The sequence below is a fragment of the Asparagus officinalis genome, chromosome 1, assembly GCF_001876935.1.
Source record: "Asparagus officinalis chromosome 1, Aspof.V1, whole genome shotgun sequence".
Lineage (NCBI taxonomy): Eukaryota > Viridiplantae > Streptophyta > Magnoliopsida > Asparagales > Asparagaceae > Asparagus > Asparagus officinalis.
Window position 1 is genome coordinate 52,913,718 of NC_033794.1, and position 27,512 is coordinate 52,941,229.

The window sequence follows — 27,512 nt, forward strand, 5'->3', positions numbered from 1 at the left end:
TAGGTTATAGGGGTCGGCTATCCTGGTACGGTCGAGGACGAGGTGACCACGAGCGGGATCTCCTATCTACTTTAGCTGGGGGAGCTTCCCTTCGGTCTCTTTGAGAGACAAGCTTCTTCAAGTACCCTCTCTTGATCAGGTCCTTAATGTCCCTCTTCAGGATGAGACAATAATTGGTGAGGTGGCTGTGATCTCTATGGTAACGGTAATACTGTCAGGTATCTCAGCTCCGTGGATCCGAACTCATCTTGAAAGCGGGCTCCTTGAGGAGCCCCTCCTTTTGGACCATGGAGAGAACTTCTATGAGGGAGGTGTTGAAGACAGTGAGAGCGGTCCTCGGCTTAGGGTCCCCCCGTCGGTCCCTCCTATCGGACCGATTTGAGCAGGAGTCGACCGTCGGGGGTCTCTCGGTCATTCCTACCTCGCAGGGGGGTCTCTAGCGACTGCTGTGTTTGGCGGCCACCAGGTACTGGCTGCAGGTTGTCGACGGTGTGGGAAATGGGCGGCAAGGTGTTGGCTAGTACTATTGCTGGTGTGGTTACTACTACTAAAGTTGTGGCTATGGAGGTCTCTGTAGCCCTTGCTGCCGCCTTATAGCTCAGACATCATCCATGTCCATGTCCCATGAGTTTTGACCATCAGTTGTTCATAATTGGCGACTAGCTTCTTGGCAAGTGAGTCGGCCAACTCATTGCTCTGCAAGCCAGTCACAGGGTGGACATAGCCAACCGCACATCCTTGGGTCGTTAACCTCTAGCTCTTCACTTGGAACCTCTTGAAGTAGGCTCGAAGCTCTCTCCAGGCTCTTGCTCATCTGGATTAACACATGAGGGGCAGCTTCTGCTTGGTGTCAGCCAATAAGTGATGATAAATTTCCTGCTGAGTTGTTGAAAGCTGCTGATAGACTTCTTCTCGAGAGCATTCTGATGAGAGCTTGGCGCTCCCTGAAAGAGTGATGGGGAAGCATCGGCAAATAACTGCTTCCGATGCTTGGAGAATGCTCATCACATCATAATAATTCTGGACATGCTCGGAGGGGTCTTCCTCTCCCTTGTACTTCTCCACGTAAGGTATCTTGAACTTCTCACATGGGACGTTTATAAGGTCATCGGAAAGGGGGGTGTTCTCCCTGATGGTTTCTACGATCGGTTAGTACACCCGATCGTATCTAGAGGCCCTTATGGTAGTAGAGGAGGCCGGAGAGGCACGATGATGTGGGAGAGTCTTAGAGACTACTCCCCTAGTACGATCCCCAAGGTGACCAGGGCCGGGACTCTTATCGGTGACTTCAGAATCAGGGAGGAGACGTTGGAGAGGCTTATCGGGGCGAGTTGACCGATGTGGCAATGGAGTTGTGTACTCGACGCGATCCCTCCGCTACTTGGCAGCGGTATGAGGAGTCTGAGGTGGGAATATTTGATGTGCTCCAGAAGGGGGTGAGTCCCCAATCACTGGTCTTTAGAAGACGGAGGGATAACGAAATTAGCTTGCTGGGGTTATGAAAACCGGCTGAGGAACTCACTAGTGAAGGTAGCGAGTTGCAGTTAGAGGGATTGAGAGATCTACTAAGCCATTTCTTCAAGCTGAGCTTGAGTAACATAGCTCTGGTGCGGTTCTCCAGGGTGAGATTGATCAGCCCTATACTCAGAACCAGACATGCTTTCTCGTAAAAGAAAGAAGGCCCCATGGTGGGCACCAAACTGTTGATGTTAATAATCAAATATATAATATAATGAGGGTGAGGTTGATTAGGGGCCGCTAACTTCTACGAATATCTGGTTTTGAGTTGAGTAGCTTCAGCCTGCACAAATAGCGACTCACATGAGGATGGGGACTAGTTCCCCCATTGTTCCTCCGACGATCAAGTCTGTTGATGGACTTGAGCGGAAAAGTGATGAACTGTGTGAGTTCTAAAGTACAGTAGAATTTTGAGAGATTGATTAGAAGTTGCTTAAGATTGCTTAGAAGTTGCTTAAGATTGCTTACTGTGGTATTTGAAATAGTATCCCTATAGTGATGGAAAAAGGGTAGAATTGTAATCTCGGCCGAGTACATGATTGCGGCAAACAAGTATGGGATGACGGCTACGTCAGCACATACTTTACAAGTGTCGGTCGACAAGTGGAGGAGAGGTCATCTTAGTATTTAATACGAAGTGATTGGAGGCATGACGGTGGCGACGTGGTCTGATATGTCATGAAGACTATCGGGGCTAGAGGAATGATGGCGCATGCCAAGTATTTAATGTGATGTTGACGCATTGTCAGTGGGGGAGACTCTAGGTTGAAGTTGTCCTATGACTTTATTGAAAAGTAACGTCTTTCGAGTCAAACCCCGTTAGGCGTCGAATAACCGGTCGAGTGGGCTTGTCGCGAGTAGTCTCCGACAAGAAGACCGACAAATGCCACCCTTCGAGTCGATCTAAGGAGATGCCGACCCGACGGGTCGGCTAACCCGGGATCCTTGGTGGTCTTGACCGTCAATCTGATTTGAGTGGTGCATGTAGGGGCACACCTGTCCGTTGCTTGCAAAGGGTCGTACTTTGGCGATTGAAAAAACATCATAACAGCATGCCAAAAAATATTCCACCAAACAGTATTTTTAGCTACTTCTTAAAAAAAATAAGTAGACGCACCCTAAAAAAATAGTACGTACCAAACTGGCCCTTACTCTTGAAATTTTGATTTTAATAGATATAGGTAGGGTTATTTATCAACCTCTCAACATGGGAATAAGTTTGATCCTAATCCCATTTTGAGAAAAACCATAATTAAAAAAAAAGCACTATGCTAACTTCATCTCAGTATTTCTCAAATTGAAAAAATAACTATTAAAACTAGTTCTATTTTGATCCATCCACACCAACATCAAAATAGGACAAGTTTAACTGGAAGTATGATCAAAATCAACCCTGAGTCAGTTTAGAGATAGTTGGGCAAACAGATCCTTAACATCTTCCCTTCTACATTCTCAGACCACATGCGCTACGGTGGAAAAGGTCTGACTAAGTTGAAGTACACAATTAAAAGCAAGGCAGTCTAAGTTTAGTATAGTGCATGGTGGTGAGGACTTCGCAAATGATGAGTGATGAGTCCTAGCCTTTCATATGGCGGTCTGGGCTCTAGAGCTTTCCCCCTCTTGCGGGGCCCACTCTCCCTTTAAATTTGGGGCCTCCCATAACTCTCATAACCGCATTTGTTTCCTCCGCTTCTTCGTTCGACAGGTCCTGTTACTCGGACCGCCCCGTGTGCTGTGAGTTCGCGAGAGGAGTTGAACGACGAAGAAACAGATGGTAGACTTCTGTTCTCTCTCTCTCTCTCTCTCTCTCTCTCTCTCTCTCTCTCTCTCTCTCTCTTTATCATTCTCTCCTTTTCTTTTTTTTCCGAGTAAAGAATAATTGTATGGTTAATTTCATATTATCTTTTGATTTTAATTTTGGATGTTATATAGGAAGGAGGGGGAGGAGAGAGATGGGTGGGCTATGTGGATTGGAGAGGAAGGCCAGCCTTGAGGCGCAAACACGGAGGCATGCTTGCAGCTTCGTTTGTATTGGGTACTCTTCTGATCGAGCACTTTACTAAGCACTGTGTGACGTGATTTCAGAAAAAAAAAACTGTAAGATATATAGGAGGAGTTGAATCATCAAAATTAAGCAATTAATATACAGACACGTAACCAAATCCCTTTACTCTTAACCCATACGATCGAGTTTGCAAGGATTGTTTCGGATATTCATTCGTTGGGCAATTTTTCAAAATTAAGGCTTGCCGTTTTGTTCTTGTAGTTGTGAAGCAGTCATTAATTAGCGCCTTAAGTGGAAGATCAATTCTCGTCATACCTAAGGATTCAGGCCAAATGTTTAGTTTTTGGCATTTAGAGCGATTTTTTTTTTCCATTCCGTATCATCTCTCTCTCTCTCTCTAGATCTCTTCCTCCCCCAAGAATATTGGAAAAAGGAAAAACTAATTAGTCTGCTAAATTAATAAGCTATTAAGAGATAAAGCTAGCAACGAAATCCATTTTGCCAATCACATGAGAGCAGATATGGCTCATGACTCCTATCTCTTGATAGTTCATTTTGCTAATTATACTGGATGATAGCTGATATCCACTATTCCCTAAAGAATAGTTGTTTTAGAGCAAAAATAGTTTGTTCATATTTCTATTCATTTTATGTCTTACCTCTTTCATGGCTGCTCCTCTTCCTTCAAACCCGTCACGCTCAACCAACCATGTGAACAAAACGAGAGAACAGTGAAAAGCGTGACATCCCCATATTCAAAAAGAGTCAAAATCAACAATACTGCCTATATCCTATTGTTATAAATTACCATAATTAATTACTTGAGATTTTTTTTTTCCCATCTTATCGGGGTCCAAATCAAATTAATTAAAGTTGTGGGTGCAGTTGTGGAGGTGATGGAGAATCTAGCATTTCTCGCCAATGCAAGCAACTTGGTGACCTATTTGATGGCATTCATGCACCTCTCTCCTTCTCGTTCAGCCAATTCAGTCACCAATTTCATGGGAACCTCCTTCCTTTTGGCCCTACTTGGTGGATTTTTGTCTGATGCTTTCCTCTCTAGCTATCACATCTACTTGATAAGTGCTCTCATTGAGTTCTTGGTATGTCCTCTATCCATTAATTTGTTTATACTTATCATAATTTGATCTAATTTGTCCCTAATTATTAAAGGTAATTTTTATATATATTTATATACATAGGGAAATATGTCATTCGAATCATATAGATCAAAATGAACGGAGTGGATCAAGTAAATTTATTGCATATAATCTAATTTTCAAGGTGCATCCTTAGGTTCAATCTAAGGTGGTTCCTTAGAATCATATTTCCCATATATATATATATATATATAAAGAGAGAGAGAGAGAGAGAGAGAGAGAGAAATATGGGTATGCTTGGTACCAAGCACAAAATTTGTACTTGGTAGTGAGGTATCACAATCCCCTCCACTCATTCAAATGGGGGACCACATTCACATGGGTTGAGGAGTGCATGGGGATATGCAACCATTTGAATGAGTGGAGAGGATTATGCCACCTCACTACCAAACATAGCCATTTTTCTCATATATATATTCAAAATCTAGATATATAAATAAATATGAAGCGAGATTAATCTCAAGGACTACACATTTATAACAAAAAACGTGGGGTGAGGTTGATTCAAGCACCAAGGGCTACTGATTTAGGACTAGTAGGCTTTCTAGTAAGAGGGGCAAATGTAGATATGATAGATTTCTTATGTAGATGACCGCGCCCATTCATATATTCAATAGGGCTTATCATGTTAGCTTGTACATTAGTGTTTCTCATCCCTCAGTTCATGGAGAAAAGAGAGATTATCTACAATTTATCCTTCTCATAATATCAACTCTAAAAATATTATTAACTAAAATTAAATACTAATAAATGAGTAGAAGAATGATAAATATGTTAGTATAGACAAGGAGGATTAACTGCAATCTACCCTTTTAAATACTAACTAATGAAGGATGGAAATTTTGAATTTTGAACAAATTGATTTTACATACTCTATTGATTTTACAATAAGAAAGTATTTTTATCCCCTTTGAATTTCAAGGAATATTTAAGCTAATCATAAGTTTTATTTAGTTGGTCCTTGCTGTACTATTTTCAGTAATTACTGTTTTTAAGTAGGAGAAATGAGTCATAAAAAAATGGAAAAAAATGAAGGAGGTTTAAGAAATCAATCCAATAATTGTAAGAATCAATTCAAAGTGATAATTTAGTAGTAAAGGTTATTCAAATGAATTTGAAGAGATGGTGTCCTCCTTAAAAATAGTGAAGTCTTCCCTGTTTTGTCCATGTGCGTAGCTGGATTTATTTCAAAAAAAAATTTATTCGTTGTGAGGTTGAAATATATTCCAAAACAATAATGTCACTTCACATAGTCAAACATTTGGATTTATATCTTTATTTTATTTTGTCTATTTTATTCTTACATGTCAAAATATTACTTAGAGAGAGAGCAAGATTATGCGCCGCACTCGATTGACGTAGGCGTTTGGCCTTGGCCACAGAAATATCATAAAATAATTAATTATGTTGTCAATCTCAATATTGTCTTCTAGCGTTGGAAGGTTACAACTGCAATTTTCAGATATAATACAAGTGCAAAAAAAAGTAATATATAAAGAAATTGCAACCATAGTTATTAGTTTTATTGTAATTGTAATATTATTCAATATAGGTGTAAAAATAAAGAAAATTTCAAGTAATCAACCATTTATTTTTATTTCTTTGATTTGCTTTGAGATGCTTGTTGTTATATGATACATATGAAAATTATCTTTCCACAAAGGCTATCATACATTAGCGTGAATCTCAAAAGTGAAACAACAAATGATAAAAGGTACGTGAATGGAGAAAGCACTTACTCTATTTAAATTTACAAAAGCTTCTTTAACTAGGGAACTTACATCAACATGTGTATTACATTTTTATTTATGTATTCACATGCATTTACACATGGGCATCAATTTAGTAAACTTGTAGAGATTAATTATTATATTCTAGAAGAAATGGTTGGGGCAATCAATTCAACGTTGAGTACCCCAGGGTGTTAACGTTGCTTCATATATTTTAACGGTGGGTATCATTAGGTATGTGTGGGCCCACATGTGTGGGTAAACTCCAACATAGGAAATTTTATTTAAGCGTAAAATAATGTAAGGACGTGTAAGAGATGATTCCAAAATAACGTTAGATGTCGTTTAGCTTTCATAAAACTATTTCTCTCAACCTCTAGCCACTTAGCTATATGGCAATCCGTACCACGTGGTGGAAATTATGTGATATGATTCTAGTGGTCCTAATAATCATTAATAAGCTTTTCGTTTGTTCAATGGTGGAATTTAAAATTTCAAAAGGAAAAAGTATATTATAGTAATAGAAGTTTCTAAGATTGTAAGATAAATAACTTAATTATTTGGCTACTTGATAATTCAAAAGAGCAAATGAAAGATGGTGTGCTCATTCACAATCTTCATTCATACGCAGCTGATATGGCATACATTTAAAGCATTTTTTTTACGATATTTATATGTTAACAATATGGGTTTTTCTATAGAGTGCCCAAGGGCACTCTATAAAATAAGAGAGAGATAGAGAGAGGCGAATAGTAGAAGGGCCCACTGTTTGCATTTATTTCCGTTCTCACTATTCACCTCTCTCTATCTCTCTCCTCTCTTATAGAGTGCCCAAGGGTACTCTATAGAAAAACCCTAACAAATATTTACCTACGTGTTAACAATTAGGTTTTATGATGTTTTGATTGTGTGCTATGTCTAAGTCGCATTCATCAAGGTCAAGAAGTGACACCATTTCCCCCTTTACTCCACTTGTATAAGTGTTTCTAATAACTTTTACAAGTCATAGCTCATCATATAATAGTTCAGATCTTCTTAATTGGCATTAGCGGAGAATCTATTTTTCTGATCATACCAATTTACTGTTTTATAGAAGATTATTATTTGTATTAATTAAAAACTAAAACGAATTGCAAAATTACATGTAAATGATAATCGTATATTTTGAAATAGAGAAATTTATAATTCAGACAATTATATATAGATCTATCTTCTAAGGGCTAGATGTTACCGTAATTTGCTCTAAAGTTTATCCTATCGTCACATAACTGATTCCCATTCCCCTTGTGGTCCCGACTGACCCATCATTGAATAGAAGAAGCTTGATTTCTGGGCTTTTCAGTTACATGATAAGCCCAATGATCTTCCAACATTGAGAAAGGAACCTAATTAAAACCCATTTATTTTCTAGTTACATTTATGAGTTGTGTTTACCAATACTTGTGTTTCCACGTGAGTACATTCATTACTTGCAAGTTGCAAATCAATATTCTATTTTTTTTCGATATTGGTACCTTAACTCTTTATTTTGCAATTGGTCCCTATATTTTTTTGAAATTTTCATGAAGTCCCTATAATCTTATTAGGTTTTTTTTTTTTTTTTTGAAATTTTCATGTGAGCGATTAATTCAGAGATTTGCGAGGGACCAGTAGTAACATAAAAAGACATTTTAAACCGTGATATTTACCAGTTGTACGTTACAGTCAAACATTTAAGCAACTCGTTCTTTTCTAATAAAATTCTATGTAAAGAAGAACAGTTTTTTGTGGCGGGAATAACAAAATTAAAGACAGGAGAAAAATGTAATGTTGACGTCAATGGAGAAGATATTTCAGTTATTATTGGAAAAGGGCTAATTTGCTTGAGATTCATGCAAGCGAATCACGTGTAGGAAAAAGATGCGCCGAAAGTACACAAAGGTGATACACATAGCTAGTAGACTAACTAATAAAACAAGCAAAGGGCCCCAGAGCTCACTATTGGCTATTATGTTTCTTGATACAAAAATGCATCAGGGACCCCAAATAGGGGACCCAATGAGGGACGGGTGAGTTATCCCCCATGAATACATGATGCACTGTTCATGAACAATGTTGTTGTGTGCGAAAGCACCAATCGTTGTGTTTCGAGGAACCAAACACAAACGCCGAGAAAGAAGATCAAACAAACCAAAATAACGGCACAAACACAAACAACCAATGTTTACATGGTTCGACAAGTTGCCTACATCCACTGGGCAAGGGGGATGAGTTTTTACTAATAGAGAAGGAGAGTACAAACTGAGATTATAAATTATTCAAAACAAACCAACTAATCTCTCAAACAATAACTCTAACCAATAGCTCAGAAAGATCTCTTTTTTCTATGCTCAAAATATTCCCTTGACTGCTCCAATAACCCCAAAACAATCCCAAAGAAACCCTAAAATGTGTGTTTGAATTTATATCAAACACCAATCCCAAACAGAACATGAAATAACAATCTGGGCCTGACCTGATAAGCGGTCGACTGCTATGGTCGACCGCGACAAATGACAGAACCCAGTAAACAATTACAGGGTCTGCCGATCGACCGCGGTAGTCGACCACACCAATGACAGAACTCATAATCAATTACAGGGTTTGGACGGTCGATCGTAGCGGTCGACTGCACCAAGCCCAGAATCAAACCCTAGGTCCGTGCACAAATTCGGTCGATCGGCCTTGCACCGCGGTCGACCGCACACCTCCAAAAACAACTCTCTACTTCCAAAACCTGTTCTTCACCAAATCCTTCGCCAAATCTACAAGTCTTCACCTCGGCGAAGTTTTTCCAAAACTGAGCCGATACCAATACCAACCAAACGTCTCACTTGTTGCGTCCAGTACGAAGTGAAATAAAATCACAACAACGGACTTAATCCACAACAAGTCGAGAACCCAAACGAGAATGCGAACAAACTTTAAATATCGGTATTAACTCACCAAACCGGATGCATCATAAATGACTGCCTACTTATCCTCTTGCCTAATGAATCAAGGCTTCACGTAGTTCACCCAAATGGTCTCCAAAGGCCCTCAATCCAATAGAAGAGTTCTCAACTCTTCACCAACAAATCTGCGACTGATAGCTCTCCCAATGACCCCAAAGTAAAACAAACCAAACACCTCTACCTGAGGTAAACCAACGGTCATATCCAAATTCAAACTATGTCCACCAGCTGTATTCGAATTAACCAACTCATCATCTGCATCCATATCAATATGATCCCCAAACTGTGTCACCTCAGCTGGAATCCCAAACGATACAGTATGATCTGGAGTAATCTCCACCTAACGTGGAGTAGCATCACCCTCCACCCGCTGTGATATCCCAACGATCTGATCAACACTCTCCACCTACCGAGAGTCAAATGTGACATACCTGCTCAGAACAAAATCAGAAGTAAATACCTGATAATCAAACACGCCTCTAAATTCTAATTATACACTCAGATTAAATCTCACATCCTTGATATGACCATATATTGGGTGACCAAACATCCGAAGCAACCTAATATCTGAAGCAGCTCCACCAGATCCAAAATCTCTAAACGCAGCAGTCGGCAACCTATGACTAAGATGACCCAAATATGTCGAAGCCCGAACACCTAAACCAATTCTCAATATCAAACGTCGATCCTCCTCTAGTAAGGAATGACCGATCAAAACTGTCAACTCATCTCGTTGCCCCAATGTTTCCTCTTCAATGAAGTGTCTCAAACTGCCATGAGCTTGATACAAATACAGAAAAAACCCCGACCAAAAATAGAACATCATGTTACTTTTCTGCCAATACACTTCCTCCACCTATTGTTGACTTCTAGGACTTCCTACCAACGGGACTTGGTTGCAACCCACGAATGCCTAGAATAGTCCTCAACGTAGAAAACCAAATATCGATTACCTCCCAATGATGTCTTCTTGAAAGGCCCCCAAATACCTGAATAAACATCACTTAGAAGACCCCTCGATTGATGGATAGAAGTGTCAAACTCTACCTCGGTCTTTTTGCTCATACCAATGTGCTCATAGGACTTCAATCTGCAGGTTAATGCACCTCTCACCAATCCATGCATGGTATCAACACTCGAATATCCCAGCCTCAAATCCTTCTTTCTCGACCATCTTCCTCAAAACACCAACAAACCAATACGGAAGAAACTAAAAGAAAATAAATCCAAACTGCGAGAAAGGTAGATTTTTACCTCCAACTGAAACCCTAACAAGAGCCTTCGAAAGATCTCAACCACGACGGAAACGAGATCCACAATAGTAAAAATCCCACCTTTATCACCAACTGAAACCCTAGACAAGCTTCCAAAGCAATCTACTCCTCAACTTAATCCCAAGCATAACCAAAGCTCTGATACCACTTGTTGTGCGCGGAAGCCACCAATCGTTATGCTTCGAGGAACCAAACATAAACACCGAGAGAGAAGACAAAACAAACCAAAATAACGGTACAAACACAAACAACCAAATCTTATGTGGTTCGGCAAGTTCTATACGTCCACTGGGCAAGGGGATGGGTTTTCACTAATAGAGAAGGATAGTATAAACTGAGATTATAAATTATTCAAAACAAACCAACTAATCTCACCAACAAAGCTCTCAATCTCTCAAATAATAACTCTAACAAATAGCTCAGAAAGATCTCTCTTTTCTATGCACAAAATATCCCCTTGACTACTCCAATAACCCCAAAACAATCCCAAAGAAACCCTAAAATATGTGTTTGAATTTATATCAAACACCAATCCCAAACAAAATAGGAAACAACAATCTGGGCCTGACCTGCTATGCGGTCGACTGTCACGGTCGACCGCGACAAACAACAAAACACAATAAACGATTACAAGGTATGGCGGTCACGACCGCGACAAACAACAAAACACAATAAACGATTACAAGGTATGGCGGTCAACCGTGGCAGTTGATCGTACCAATGACAGAGCCCATAATCAATTACAGGGTTTTTTAAGTGGTCGACCGTGACGGTCGACCGCACCAAGCCCATAATCAAACCCTAGGTCCGTGCACAAATTCGATCGACCGACCTTGCACCATGATTGACCGCACACCGTTAAAAACAACTCCCTACTTCCAAAACCGGTTCTTCACCAAATCCTTCACCAAATCTACAATTCTCCACCTCGACGAAGTTTTCTCAAAACTAAGCCGACACCAATACCAACCAAACGTCTCACTTATTGCATCCAGTATGAAGTGAAACAAAATCATAACAACGGACTCAATCCATAACATGTCGGAAACCCGAACGAGAATACGAACAAACTTTAAATATTGGTATTAACTCACCAAACTGGTTGTATCATAAATAACTGCCTACGTATCCTCTTGCCCAATGAATCAAGCCTTCACATAGTTCACCCAAATGGCATCCAAAGGCCCTCAATCCAATAGAAGAGTTCTCAACTCTTCACCAATAAATCTACGACTGATAGCTCTCCCAATGACCCCAAAGTGAAACAAACCAAACACTCCACCTGAGGTGAACCAACGGTCATATCCAAATCCAAACTATGTCTACTAGCTGTACTCGAATCAACCAACTCATCATCTGTATCCACATCAATATGATCCCCAAACTGTGTCACCTCAGCTGGAATCCTAAACGATATAGTATAATCTAGAGTATATGGAGTAATCTCCACCCAACCTGGAGTAGCATCACCCTCCATCCGCTGTGATATCCCAACGATCTGATCAATACTCTCCACCTGCCGAGAGTCAAATGTGACATACCTGCTCAAAACAAAATCAGAAGCCAATACTTGATAATCAAACACGCCTCTGAATTCCAAATGTGCACTCGGATCAAATCTCACATCCTTGATGTGACCATATACTGGACGACCAAACATCCAAAGCAATCCAATATCTGAAGCAACTCCACCAAATACAAAATCTCTAATCGCAGCAGTCGACAACCTATGACTAAGATGACCCAAATATGTCAAAGCTCGAACACCAAAACTAATGCTCGATATCAAACGTTGATCCTCCTCTAGTAAGGAACGACCCATCAAAACTGTCATCTCATCTCGTCGCCCAAATATTTCCTCTCCAATGAAGTGTCTCAAATTTCCATAAGCTTGACACAATTACAAAAAAGAACCCCGACCAAAAATAGAACGTCGTGTTACCTTTCTGCCAATACACTTCCTCCACCTGCTGTTGACTTCTAGGACTTCATACCAACGGGACTTAGTTACAACCCACAAATGCCTAGAATAGTCTCCAGTATAGGAAACTGAATACTGCTTATCTCCCAATGATGCCTTCTTAGAAGGCCCCAAAATGTCTGAATAAACACCACCTAGAAGACCTCTCGATCGATGGATAGAAATTCCAAACTCCAACTCGGTCTTTTTGCTCATACCAATGTGCTCACAAGACTTTAATCTGCAGGTCAAGGCACCTCTCACTAATCCATACACGGTATCAACACTCGATTATCCCAGCCTCAAATCCTTCTTTCTCGACCATCTTACTCAAAGCACCAACAAACCAATACGGAACAAACTGAAAGAAAATAAATCCAAACTATGAGAAAGGTAGATTTTTACCTCCAAGTAAAACCCTAACAAGAGCCTCCGAAAGATCTCAACCACACGACGTAAACAAGATCCACAATAGTAAAAATCCTACCTTTATCACCAACTGAAAACCTAGACAAGCTTCCAAAGCGTTCTACTCCTTAACTTAATCCCAAGCGTAACCAAAGCTCTAATACCACATGTTGTGCGCAGAAGCCACTAATCGTTATGCTTCGAGGAAACAAACACAAACGCCAAGAGAGAAGACCAAACAACCCAAAATAACGATAAAAAACACAAACAACCAATTTTTACGTGGTTCGACAAGTTGCCTACGTCCACGGGGCAAGGGGGATAAGTTTTTCACTAATAGAGAAGGAGAGTACAAACTGATATTACAAATCATTCAAAACAAACCAACTAATCTCACCAACAAAGCTCTTAATCTCTTAAACAATAACCCTAACCAATAGTTCATAAAGATCTCTTTTATCTGTGCTCAAAATATCCCCTTGACTGTTCCAGAACCCCAAAACAATCCCAAAGAAACCCTAAAACGTGTGTTTGAATTCATATCAAACAATAATCCCAAACAGAATAGGAAACAACACTCTAATGGCCTGACCCGATACGCGGTCGACTGCCACGGTCGCCCGCGACAAACGACAGAACCCAATAAACGATTACAAGATCTAGTGGTCGACCACGACAGTCGATCGCACCAACGACAGAGCCCAGAATCAATTGCAGGGTTTGAGCGGTCGACCGCGGCAGTCGACCACACCAAGCTAGAATCAAACCCTAGGTCCGTGCACGAATTCGGTCGAACGGACTTGCACCGCGGTCGACCGCACAACGCCAAAAACAACTCTTTGCTTCCAAATCATGTTCTTCACCAACTCCTTCGCCAAATCTACAAGTGCATCATGCATTCAGGGGGGACATCTCATCTGCCCCCCCATGATGCACTGTTTATGAAACAGTGCATCATGCAATCAGGGGGGCCTCATCCCCTATTTGGGGTCATGTCATAGCTTTTCTTTGAATCGTAAAATGAGCTTATTTTGAGGTAAGAATAATAATGTTGTTTTATGGCTATTTTGAACCTCATATCCCCGTAATTGTAATTATTTGCAATCGTTTAGACTTGGGGTTTGAACCAAATAGACTTAATTGCTTGACTCCAGCTGAAGGGTTTTATTTTATTTTGAACATCATTTTTTTTCTTTTTAAATTTTACAAGATTCACATCTTAGTCTATTGAATAATCAGATTAAATAATTTTACAATATGCATAAAACCACCCACCTGACCATTTCCCGGAATTTCATTACCAGGGTCTAGTAATCCTCACAATCCAAGCCAAGTCCTCCTCCCTCAAACCGCCTCCATGTGCTCCTACAGACCCTAACGCCCCTTGCCAACAAGTCTCCGGCAACAAAGCCACCATGCTCTTCGCTGGCCTCTACCTCACCGCCTTGGGCGTCGGAGGCATTAAGGGCTCGCTTCCAGCCCACGGAGCCGAGCAATTCGACGAGGAGACCGTGGATGGACGAAAAAACCGGTCGACGTTCTTCAACTACTTCGTGTTCTGCCTTTCCCTGGGTGGCCTCATTGCCGTCACGCTAGTGGTGTGGGTGGAGGATAATAAGGGGTGGCAATGGGGGTTCGGGATTTCAACTTTGACAATTTTGTTGTCTGTTCCAAGTTTTGTTGCTGGATCTGCGTTTTATCGGAATAAGGTTCCTATTGGGAGTCCTTTGACCACTATTGCCAAGGTACGAATATTTTGATTTTAGGGTAAATTTCGGAAAACCTATCATGAACTTTGGAGGATTTTGCAAAGAACTATCGCAAAGAACTATTATAATTTTTATTAAGGAAAATTATTTATACCTTTTTAGGGTAAATTTCTAATTGATCTTGACATTTTTTTTTTTTTGTAGTTTTGATAGTTGATTATAACTACGAAAAGTTTGACCCTTTATGAGATAACACCAAAAACTTAGAAATTGTCGTGTGACACTGTTTTTTTGTTTAAATTTTTATAAAGATAACCACCAATTTATCGGATAATACCCACACTATGCAACTGTTTTGATGTTTGTGACATTTTTAAAAGTGGTTGGTATTTTCTGAAAATAGGCCAAACTTTTTGTGGGGGTTATGTAAATTTACCCCCTTTCCCCAATAAAATGTTTGATATGGTTTATTGCGGAAATTTCGAGAGTGCATGGTACTTTTGTACTTTGTATCATGAATGTACGTAATTAACGAGCATTATTATCAATCCCCAAAAGGTTTTGGTCGCATCCCTCTTAAGCTGTAACTCGGCCCAAAGCCCAAGCAGCGCTGTAGCAGACCTGGCCTCCAACCCGATCCCGGCCCAAATGAAAGGGAAAGAAGAACAGGTTTTGGTTGCATCTATCTCAAGCTGTAACTCGGCCCAAAGCCCAAGCAGCGCTGTAGCGGACCTGGCCTCCAACCCGATCCCGGCCCAAATGAAAGGGAAAGAAGAACGAGCACCGAACGAAGCTCAGAAACAGGTATTCGGACGCCTATCCGACGACCTACAGTTTCTAAACAGGGCTACCCAGCCCAAGCCCATCTGCAGCGGGCTCACGTGCACGGCCGAACAAGTCGAGGACGTAAAGATAGTCATCAAAATCGTCCCGATTTTCTTCTCGACGATAATGCTCAGCTGCTGCCTGGCCCAACTCAACACCTTCTCGGTCCAGCAGGCCCGGACGATGGACACCAGGGTGGGCTCGCTCGCCGATCCCCTGGCCCGCGCGTCCGCTCCCGATCTTCCCCGCTCGTCTTCATGCATGATCCCTCGCCGCCGCTGTTTAGCGAGCCTACGTCATCATGCCCGTTACTTCCGAAGGCGTCACGAAGACCGCGAAGCGCCGCATCACCCACCTATGCCAGAGGAATCCGGAGTGCGGGCTTCTCCTGTCGGTCGGGTCGCCATGGTGGTGCGCGCGGTGTTGTGAGAGCAAGCGGAGCCGCGTGGCGCTCGGCCTTCGGCGCCTGGCGCCGAACGGCGGAGGCCCGCTGCGATAACGTTCTTCTGGGCACGTGCCTTCCAGTACTTGTTGCTTGGGCTGCCGCGTGATTTCTGTTCACGCTGGGCGGCACTCCTTGAGCTTTTTCTTCCCAGGCCGCCGACGGGATGAAGTCGCTGGCCGACGTTTCGCTGTCGTGCGGCCTCGTGGCAATGCGGCTACTACCTCAGCTCAGTGGCTAGTGGAGCGTCCGTGAACACCGTGACGTGGAGAGCGAGGCCACAAGGCGCCTGGCTCGCTGGGGGCTAACCTGAACTACTATCATTTGGAGAGGTTTTATTGGCTCATGTGTGTTTTGAGCTGTGTAAACTTTGTGCAGTACTTGCTTTGGGCTACTAGATATAAATATAGATCAAGAGGGAAGCAGTGAGGGGTTGATGTAAATTTTGATGAATTAATATGGGTGCGCTGCCCCAGTTACACCATAGAATTCGGAGAGATGAGGCTGAGGCTTCGAGAAGAAGGGAAGGCTGGGTTAGGGGTTGGAATTAAGCATAATTAATGAGAATTCTTTGCAATTTCTCTGGTCAATATTGGACCTGTGAGAGATCGGAGTGCTGAGCTAATGAATGGGCCTTGGATCACTTAAAAGGAGAACCATGCGTAGTCGTCAAATGTGTAGTATCATCATTGACTTGTCCATGATGGGTCTGTTTAATGTTTGACTAATAGAATTCTATTCATTATTAAATAAAATCAAGTTCAGGTTTGCTTTTTTTGGGGGAGTGAATATGTCAATTACTAAGGGGTCTAATCAACAAAATTAGGATGAAACATATATTTTTTGACACTCATGAAGTACGCGTAAGTGGTGCAGAAGCAAACACCAGCATCAGCTTCTAATCCACTAAGAAAGATAATCTCCAGATCCAGAAAGTATATTGAGGAAAACAGCACCTCATCCTTCTATATAAATAGAAAACATAACCTCCCCCTATTTTGTTAGAACTTTTGAAAATGAAATTTCTTCAAAGCTACCTAAATGCTTCCATGATATAGAGCAAACAAATCAGTCAAATTTGAATTAAAAATAAATTTTAGCCTATTCAAAACAGACTTCAACTTTATTACTAAAACGATTAAAATACTTTAAAAACAAAGGTACATACTACTGATAAAATTTTATGATTCTATATATTTGCAGATTCGCGAAGCACTTTCTCTTCGCCAAGCTAACTACTCAACCTGAATCCATTATGACAAGTAAATTACATGCCCGCATATCCTTTTTTACAAAGGATAAGTGCCTTAACCAATTTAATATGTCCGCGTATCAAATTAACATTTGGAGGGGTTTATTCTCGATATTTAAAGAGAGAAAAGTTAGCAATATTTAATTATGGGTTTTTCCGATATATGCCCTTCAAATTGTATGTAGTTTTTAATTTTCCCCTCAAATTATTATAATTCTAACTTTAACCCTGAAATTGTTTCTTTACCTTGGTAGGATCCAAATAACTACACGCATGTAATAGGGTTGATTTACTACATAAGCAATGTATCAGTGAAACAATATAAACCCATAAACAACAAGTTTAGGGCTATCGATTCGGATCTTTTCTATAGGATCGTCACGTCTTTCTTGATCAACGGCCGGAAGACAACCACACGGTGCAACCAGCAAGAAATCTCCACATATCACCCTGTGACTACGTATAAAGCACAAATTTGAACAAAGAAGAATATGACAGCTATGTGAAGGTTTTTAGTATATTATCCACCCACTTATTTGGATTATGAATATCTTATCTCTAAGATAAAATATTATCCACCCACTTATTTGGATGTCTATCTCATAACAATAACCAACAACCTCAATTCTACCCTCAATCTTAATGCTGTTGAATTGTAGACAATTTTAAGCTAAAATCACCTCTATATCCCTAATTTATTGTTATAAATAAGAAAATTAGCAAACTAATGGATTTCTAACCTTTATTAGATTAAAACTACTCTTTTAGTTTGTTCCGCATGATTAGATTTGGTTGGGTAGGCGCATCACATGAAACACAATGAAGAGTTCAGACCACCATCATAGCTAGGGATTCCAAGCTAGCCTAGCAAATTAAATCCAATCTCTTCTTGCAATGCCAACCCACCAAATCCAATATCCTCACTTGGATCCACATTGACATGTTGCAGGATCCGAATAGGTTAGGCTTTAATGATGTGCATACGGAGATTGTGTTGTGCGCGGCGCGGAAGCGGTTGAATCACACAATCCGAACAAGAGAGATCACAACTAAATAAACAAGCACAATCACCAAATAACACAAGAGATTTACGTGGTTCGGCAAGTTGCCTACATCCACGGGGCAAGGAGGGGAGAGTTCTTACTATAAGAAATCAAGAGAATACAAATAGAGTTACAAATCTCACCGATCAAACCCTAAAACAAAGCTCTAGATCTCTCACAACTCTCCCACAATTGGATGCAACAATTCTCTCTTCAAGGCTGGTCAAAATCGTCCTTAAGTTCTCCCTAACAAATCAGGTTTAGGGATATATATAACTTAGAAAACGAATCGGGTTAAAAAACCGAAGCCCAACCCAGAAAACATCGACGGTCGACCGCGGCGGTCGACCGCGCAGGTCTCGCGGTCGACCGCGACGGTCGACCGAACCACAAACCCGAGAGCATAAATCCATTACAGTCATCCACGGTCGACCGCGGCGATCGACCGCGACGGTCAACCCCGCTTTCATCCGAATCCCAGTAGGCCTGCGTGCACGTTGGCGGTCGACCGTGACGGTCGACTGCCAGTCTGTCTAGCTGGTTCCTTCCTGTTTCCTGTAATTCTTCAATTCTCCACCTCGACGAATGTTTCCACCAAAACTGAGCGGACACCAAATCATCCAATAGTCCCTCAACAAGTCAGGGAACTAATCTAGAGCTGAAACGCGATCCCCCCCTAATCTGAATCAACTGATCAAACCGGCTGCATCTGAAAGACTGCCTACGTATCCTCTTGCCCAAGGAATCAAACCGAACGTAGTTCACCCAAATGGCCTCCAAAAGCCTCAATCCACTAAAAGAGTTCGCAACCCTTCTCCAACATCACGATCAAGTCTGCGGCTGATAGCACCTCCAATGGCCTCAAACTGAAACAATCCAAACATCTCCACCTGAGATGAACCAATGGCCATATCCAGACTACATCTATCAGCTGTACTCAAATCAATCAACCTATCATCTGCATCCAAATCAACACGATTCCCAATCTGATCTGGAGTTTCCACCCAACGTGGAGTAGCATCACTCTCCACCTGCTACGATGTCCCAAAGATCTGATCACCACTCTCCACCTGCCGAGAGTCAAACGTGACATACCTGCTCAGAACAAAGTCAGAAGCCAATACCTAATCAAACACACCTCTGAATCCCAAATGTGCTATCGAATCAAATCTCACATCCACGATGTGACCAGGTGCTGGGTAGCCAAATATCCGACGCAACCCAAAATCTGAAGCAGCTCCACCAGATCCCATATCTCTACATGCAACAGTCGACAACCTATACATGAGACGGCCCAAACCTGTCGTAGCCTGCACACTAATGCCAATGCTTGACATCAAACGCCGATCCTCCTCCAGAAAGGAACAGCTGCCCAAATCTGCCATCTCGCCTTGTCGCCTCAAAGTTTCCACACCAATAAAGTGTTTCCTATTGCCGTGAGCTCGGCACAAATGCAAGAAAGAACCCCTACCATAATTAGAATGTCGGGTTACCTTTCTACCAACACACTTTCTCTATCTGTTGCGGGCTTCTAGGACTTCACACCAACGAGACTTGGTTACAACCCACCAATACCTAGAGCAATCATCAACTGCGGAAACCACATACCTATTACCTCCCAATAATGCTCCCTTGGAAGTCTCCCGAATGCCTGAATGAACACCCCTCAGAAAACCCCTCGAATGATGGATAGAAGTGCCAAACTCCATATTGGTCTTCTTGCTCATACCAATGGGTTCACAGGACTTCAAACTGCAGGTCAAAGCACTCCTCAATAACGTATGCACGACATTACCAATCAAATAACCCAGCATCAAACAACGCCACAGTCTAGCCAAATCTGATGAAGTCGTCATCTCCCTATCAATCGTCGTGCTTCCGAGCAAATAATACAAATTACTCCTTCTGACGCCCTTCATCACAATCATGGACCCCAATGTGACCTTCAAACGTGCATCCACCAAAGTCACTTTATAGCCAGATACCACCAAAGCTCCTAGTGAAATGATGTTCTTCGACAACTGCGGAACGAACATCACTCCTTCCAACTCCTGAATCACTCTGTCATACATCCGAATACGAACGATACCAATACCACCAATAGAGCATGCATGTCCATTACCCATGAGCACAACATCCTCTCTTTCTAACTTCTGAAAGCTGGAGAACCAATCCCTCCTAGGGCAAACGTGGTATGAAGCACCCGAATCTAACATCCACTCTGTAGAGTTGGAAACACAAACTGACGGAAGTGCAGACAATGAATAGCCCGAAGAATCCGAATCTGAATTGTTGCCACTAGTCTTGACAATATTCACCTCTGAAGATTGTACAGCTTTCCCCTTATTCTTCTCGGCTCGATCTAACTTTGGACATTCGGCTTTTCAATGTCCATCCTCTTTAACAAAAGGCAACACTGATTGCCTACGAATTCCCAACGATGTGCCCTCTTAAGACTGGCGACCTCCTGCTTCGGTTTTGAACATGGCCATGGAACTACTAATGCATTCTCCGACCTGCTTCTCGGAGGACTCATCAACACTCTTCCTCAACTCATAATTCACCAATGCTGAGGTTACCTCCTTATAGCTAACAGTAGTTCTTCCATTAATCATAGTGAGAACAAAGGTACCATAATCATCCTCGGACAACGAACACAAAAGTAGCATCGCCTTGTCTTTATCCTCAACCATAATATACACATTGGCCATGTCTGAAAGTAGCTTCGTGAAGTTGTTAACATGCTCCCTGATGGAAACTTCCCTCTTGATCTTGAACTGGTAAAACCTCTTCTTCAAGTGAAGCTGATTCTCAATGTTCTTAGTAAGATACTTTTCATTGAGTGTTTCCCACATCTTCTTCGCCGACATCTCGTTCATCACATCATAAATAAGATCTGGCGTCAAGCATGACCGAATAACTCCACACGCTCTACTATTCATCTTCTTCCAAACCTTAGCTTCCATCTCGGCAGGTTTCTCTTGTAACTCAAGAGTCTCTTCCAAGTTTTGAGCGTCCAACGCATCCATCACCTGGCACCTCCACAAACCGAAATTGATCTTACCATCAAACTTCGGAACATCGATCTTTATATTATTGATGCTCAAACTATGTATCGTCTTCGTAAGAGACGATCCCGATGTGCTTGCTTCACCCATGTTGTCGATCTAACTCTTCAAATAGGAATCCTTCAGCGAATCCTTCAAACAAGCCTCAAGTCGAACCCAAAGCTCTGATACCAATTGATGTGCGCGACGCGGAAGCGGTCGAATCACACAATCCGAATAAGAGAGATCACAACTAAATAATCAAGCATAATCACCAAATAACACAAGAGATTTACGTGGTTCGGCAAGTTGCCTACGTCCACGGTGCAAGGAGGGGGGAGTTCTTACTATAAGAAATCAAGAGAATACAAATAGAGTTACAAATCTTACCGATCAAACCCTAAAACAAAGCTCTAGATCTCTCACAACTCTCCCATAATTGGATGCAACAATTCTCTCTTCAAGGCTGCTCAAAATCGTCATTGAGTTCTCCCTGACAAATCAGGTTTAGGGATATATATAACTTAGAAAACGAATCGGGTTAAAAAACCAAAGCCCAGCCCAGAAAACATCGACGGTCGACCACGGCGGGCGACCACGCAGGTCTCGCGGTCGATCGCGACGGTCGATCGAATCACAAACCCGAGAGCATAAATCCATTACAGTCATCCACGATCGATCACGGCGGTCGACCGCCTTCATCTCCGAAAACCAGTAGGCCTACGTGCATGTTAGCGGTCGACCACCAGTCTGTCTGGCTGGTTCCTTCCTGTTTCATGTAATTCTTTAGATTGGTATTTAAGATGAGGTTTTTCCATCTAGAGAGAAAATAGATAAGGGAGAGGCTTAGGAGAAAATAGAGAAGATGGATTCTTCTTATTATTTTAGGATTTTTCCTCTGTTTCTATTTGGACTTTGTTCTTTTCTTCCCTTTTTGATCGATTTTTTCGGTTATGTAGTGGATTTGAGGTGTAAGTTTGTGGAATGAGAACAAACAGAGAGGCATGGGGTTGGTGCCTGGTAAGAAGAAGGAAATAGGAAAGAAGCAGATTATCCATTCAATTAAATCAAGGGAAAATTGTGTCAATGCCTCAATAATAATACGTCATGTGACTTAGCCCTTCCATCTTTTCCTCATATGGATCACTCTCACAAAATACCACTTTAAGTAATTCAGCACTTTATTCCATGTCAACTAAACAGAAAGAGAGACAAACAAATAAAAAAGCCGAAAATACCCTCATTTCTTCCTCTCTATTCTCTCCAGATCTAAATCTGCTCCTCCTTCCTTCTCTCCTCTTCTCCTCTCTCCTAACTCATTTCCTTCCTCCTCTCTCTCTTCCTCCTTTTTCTCTCAAACACCTAGTCCTGTCCAAATGGGCCGGCCCGAAAAACTAGGGCCCGGACCCAGTTAGCTTGGGCTGGGCACCGGGCCGACCCGATTTTTTTTCCAAGAATACATAGAAAAAAATTAAACAAAATTTTGATAAAAATAATTATATTATTAATCACTTATAATTATATAATTTATAAATACAAAAAGTTATAGAAATTAAAATGATAAAAATAACTTCTTTATTAATAATCGGTTAATCATATGAAAAACTATAATTTAACAATTAACTAAAATTCTCTACATATAAAAAAAACCATAATTTAACAATTAACTAAAAATCTCTACATATGAAAATGACCGTGCTGGCCCGGTCATTTTCATTTTTTTTCTTTTTTTTTTGTAAAAAATTCCTAAAAATTAGATTAATCTCATTATATTTATATAAGTATGTATTAGTATATACTTACAAATTATTATATAACTATATATTATATATACATATATTATATGTAAATATATTGTATATACTTATAAGTTATAACTTGAGAGAGAGAGAGAGAGAATCATATAAGTATATATTACTTATTTATAAATATGTATTATATAGTTATGTATGTATTTGTTACATACTTACATTATGCTTATTTAAGTACAATTATACAGTTTACTTATATGATATACTTTAGTTTTATATATACTAGATGCAATATACTTATATATAAGTATACTTATGTACTTATATATACTTATATAACTGTAATTCTTTAATATACACATATAAGTATACTTATAACTACATTATATATATTTATATTGTTATATCTTAGTATCTATACTAATAATTACATTTTTATTATAATTTTATACCCTCATTATTTATTTTATATGAATAAATATACCACTAATAATTATTTTTATCTTTAATTACAGGTTAATCAAAAAATAAAGCCTAAGATCTCTTTTCTCATCAAAAGCTCAGAAATATTAATGAAGAAAACAAGCATCAAGCCAAAAGCCCAAAAGCCAAAATCCCAAATCAAAACAAAGAAGAAATATGTGGATAGCAAAATGAGGCACCTGGGCATCGATGGCAGCATCGATGCCCCCATCGATGCTGACGAAACAGTTATAAATCTATGGCTAAAATTTAATTGTTTTGGATAAGATTTCGATCCAAGGGCTCACACTCTCATTGATATTTACTATAAATAGGGGTAGAGAGTGAGGGGTTAGATGTGTGAAAAATTTTGTAACTCCATTTAGAGAGGAGGGTTACTCTTAATTGAGAAGACCTTCTAAAAAATTATAATTTTTTTGCAATCAATAAAAGAATTTTTTTCTCACCACTTTAAAATTTCTTCTCTTTGTTTGATGATGATGATGGAGATGAAGATCAATTTAAAGGTTTGCTTTTATTTTATTTTTTTCTTTTATTTTTATTTCTTTCTTGTAATTTCTTTCTTATTGCTTGTTAGTTTAGATTTACATTCATGTCTTGTAGAGTAGATTTATTTTCTTGTCTTTATTTTATGCATTTTTAATTTGTAGAGTACATTTATTTTCTTATATTTTTATTTCTTTTGCAATTTAGTTAGATTTATTTCTTGTTCATAGTGTAAAGTTCCTTGTTCTTATTTCTTTCCTTTGTAATTAGTTCTTATTCTTTTCATTTCATTCCTTGTTTTTATTTCTTAAGATATGGAACTAATTCTTGTAGGAATCTTAGAATTGCATAAAATTAGCTTTATTTTCTTTATATTGTATGAATTATTCTCTTATGCTTAGAATAATCATGTATAGGATAGTCAACTAGAGAACTAATTGGTAGAAGAAGAATTTGATAATCTATGCTTATCTTGAGTGGTTTGATAGGTTAGGATGCAATCCAGTGATGTGACTCCTGCTCGAACCAGGAGCTGCCTGATGAGTGATGTATCCGTAGTGGACGCTCTCATGCTCCTGCGTCAAGCGCCACGACATCTCCCGTGTCCACAAAAGCGCATGCAGCCCCGGCGAGCTTCACAGTCCAACGACGATCTGCGCCGCACGCGCCGAATCTTTCGGACAGGAGATATACTGAAACCCACTCGGCCGCGCAAGCTGGCTTATGAAGCCCACTGCTTCAGCCATCATAAACCACCCGAGCAATCACCGCGCCATCGTCTGGCATGGGAATCGCGCCAAATAAGAGTAGTTCTTTTTGAGAGGCTGAATCGAACTGGCATCCTTCACGAGGGGCGCATCTGTAATCAACTGGTGAAGAGCTCGATGTCCACCTTCCTTCACCACTTGGGCAACCTCTGTCGACGTGCCCAAAGCAAACCGAGAAGTGACTGGGATAGGGGAAAAATTGTCGGAAGTCGAATAATACTCGCCCCGACGCCCGTACACTGCGTGAGATGAGAACGCCCCAGAAGGATATCCCACTGGAAGCAAAAATTTAAACAGTTGTTAGTCTCAATCAGAAAAGTAAGTTGAACTCATCCTACGAATGGGTAAGATAGAGTCACCGCCTTATAAAGGGTGAGACGATTTGGCCACATTATGCACTTATAAGATAGGGTATATCGACTATATATACCTGCCTTATAAGGCACAATGCAGCGTCAAAACGCCCCCTTTATTGATTTTGAGATATGGTTTTGACCAAGCAAAACATATCTTTAAAGCGTCGATCCTCGCCAAGGAGAATCAAGGCTCTTCCCGACTGCCTCGCCAAGGAGAACAAAATGGGGTGAAAAGGACCAATTTGCAAAGTTTTAAGAAAAAATAGACTAATTTGTAAATTTCCAAAAATAGCTCACCAGCATAAGAGGGAGGCGCGCCATCAGCCGACGCGGTAGAGGATTGACCCCTCGCAATACGAGACATAGAGACCTGCAAAATAAATTAAGGAATCAGATCTAGAAAAAGTTCCTCTCTTTTTTTTGCAATTCTCCCTCCTGAAAGGTGAGCTCGAGGCGCCAAGTTTTAATCCTAACCCTCGCATGCGACCCCACAAATTCATAAATTGAATTAAGCATAAAAAAATGCTAAAATGGTTGAAGATTTACCTGAAGAAAAGCTCGTGGATCCAATAAAAATCAGATCTTGAAAGAGACTCAGACCACGCGCTCTAGGGGCCTGAGAGAAATTCTAAATATGGAAGTTTTGAGGGATTTCTCAGTCAAAGATCCAAAGGAAGACTAGATCTAATGCAACTATGAAGTTTTGAGGGAGAAAGGATGCTCGAGGGAAGAGAAAAGTGAAAAAGAAAGAGAGAGGGGGGCCGGCCCTAATGAAGAGGAAAAACCCCTCTTTTATAATGTTGAACCAACCCAGTTGAACCGGACCAGACCAAGTTGAACCGGACCAGACCTGGTTTGAACCAGAATTCAAATTGAAGCTGAATCGAGCATCAAAACCACTTCAAATCGACCGAGGGTTCAGTCCTTGGTTTATTCTTGCCTCTCCCACATATTCGGAAGGATCAGGAAATTTTTTAAGCCGAATTACTGCCTTTTTTGGCTCATTATCAAGCCGGTTCAGCTCATTTGGGCACAGAAATACTCCAATAAGGTATATGAGTATAAACTATTCCCTATTTTTGGTTGAGAAGTTCCTGGAGAAATTTTTTTTCTAAATATTCTTAAGGATAACTCAACAACACTACGCCGGACAACGCGTCGCAAATAAAGACTCAACGCCAACAATCAATGGTCAGCTAAAGATTAGAAAATCAGGAATCGACTTCAAGTTTAAAATTCCGACAACGGTCAGACAATAAATGCAGCACCGGAACTCTTACAGACATTCGACAAAGCACCGAATAGCCTGGAGGATTGAAGGAATCAAGAACAGAAGCCATTCCAAGGTCCCGTTACACCGACTGAAGGTTGGGACAATCATATCCAAAGTATTCCAGACTCTTCTATAAAAGAACGAGGCTGAAATTCTTTGGAGGGGGTATCTATAGGCGTATAAAATTGCTTATAGGTCCCTTAGCACAGCTCAGCATAAACCGACAAATCAACGAGGCGACGAGGTTAACGAATCGTACGCAAGCAACGGAATACATCCATTCATGTGTAGAATCAAGCCAAGGGTTCGAAGAATCAACGAGTCATCCAAACAAGAGCGGACTCGGATGAATCACAACCGAATCAAGATCGGTTTCGGACTCGAACTCAGAAGTGGATTTACTACCAAAACAGGAATCAGATTTACTGCCAAAACAGGAATTGGATTTACTGCCAAATCAGAGTCTAAGTCAACCAAAAAACGGATACAACGGACAAAATGACGAAACAGAAACGCCTAAGGGGGGCTCGGCCAAAGCCGAGCCACCTATGGGTGGCTCGGCCAAAGCCGAGCCACCCGTGGGTGGCTCGGCCAAGCCCGAGCCACCCATGGGTGGCTCGGCCCAGTGCCGGCCACCCATGGGTGGCCGACCCAGATCTGTGCGCGGGCACAGTTCAGAGAGCCTATAAATAGGCTCCCCTTTGTTCATTTGAAAAGGTTGGAACTTTGAGAGCCGAAACTCTGCCGAATTGAAGATCGAGCTTGGAGTTTTGAAGACTTGAGAACTTGAAGATTCAGATCTGATTCTCGGCGAGCATCTACGTCACAAAAGGCAGGTGTTCGAGACGACCGGATCTCAGATCTACGCAGGCATACTCCAGATCAAAGCTTGGCCTTTGATCCCGAGATTTGGACGATTATTTCCTTGGTGAACTAATCCTCCCCGGCTATTATTTCCTTAGTGGAATAATACCCGTCGTACTACGTAGATCCGACCGGATCTAGATCGCGCGGTGGTCCACGGATTAACCCCGGCGTCGGCAAAGAACCC

The 27,512-nt window shown here is 41.0% G+C and overlaps 1 protein-coding gene across 1 annotated transcript in view; it reads left to right on the forward strand.

The window, feature by feature from the left end:
* Positions 3,197 to 27,512, forward strand: part of LOC109834250 (protein NRT1/ PTR FAMILY 4.6-like) — a 33,691-nt gene continuing 9,375 nt past the window's right edge. Inside the window, exons 1-5 of the mRNA XM_020402231.1 lie at positions 3,197 to 3,292; positions 3,455 to 3,553; positions 4,409 to 4,626; positions 14,332 to 14,772; positions 15,295 to 15,780. Of these exons, the coding sequence (XP_020257820.1) occupies positions 3,529 to 3,553; positions 4,409 to 4,626; positions 14,332 to 14,772; positions 15,295 to 15,780 (1,170 nt within the window). The 5' untranslated portion in view covers positions 3,197 to 3,292; positions 3,455 to 3,528. The remainder of the gene's footprint in view (positions 3,293 to 3,454; positions 3,554 to 4,408; positions 4,627 to 14,331; positions 14,773 to 15,294; positions 15,781 to 27,512) is intronic.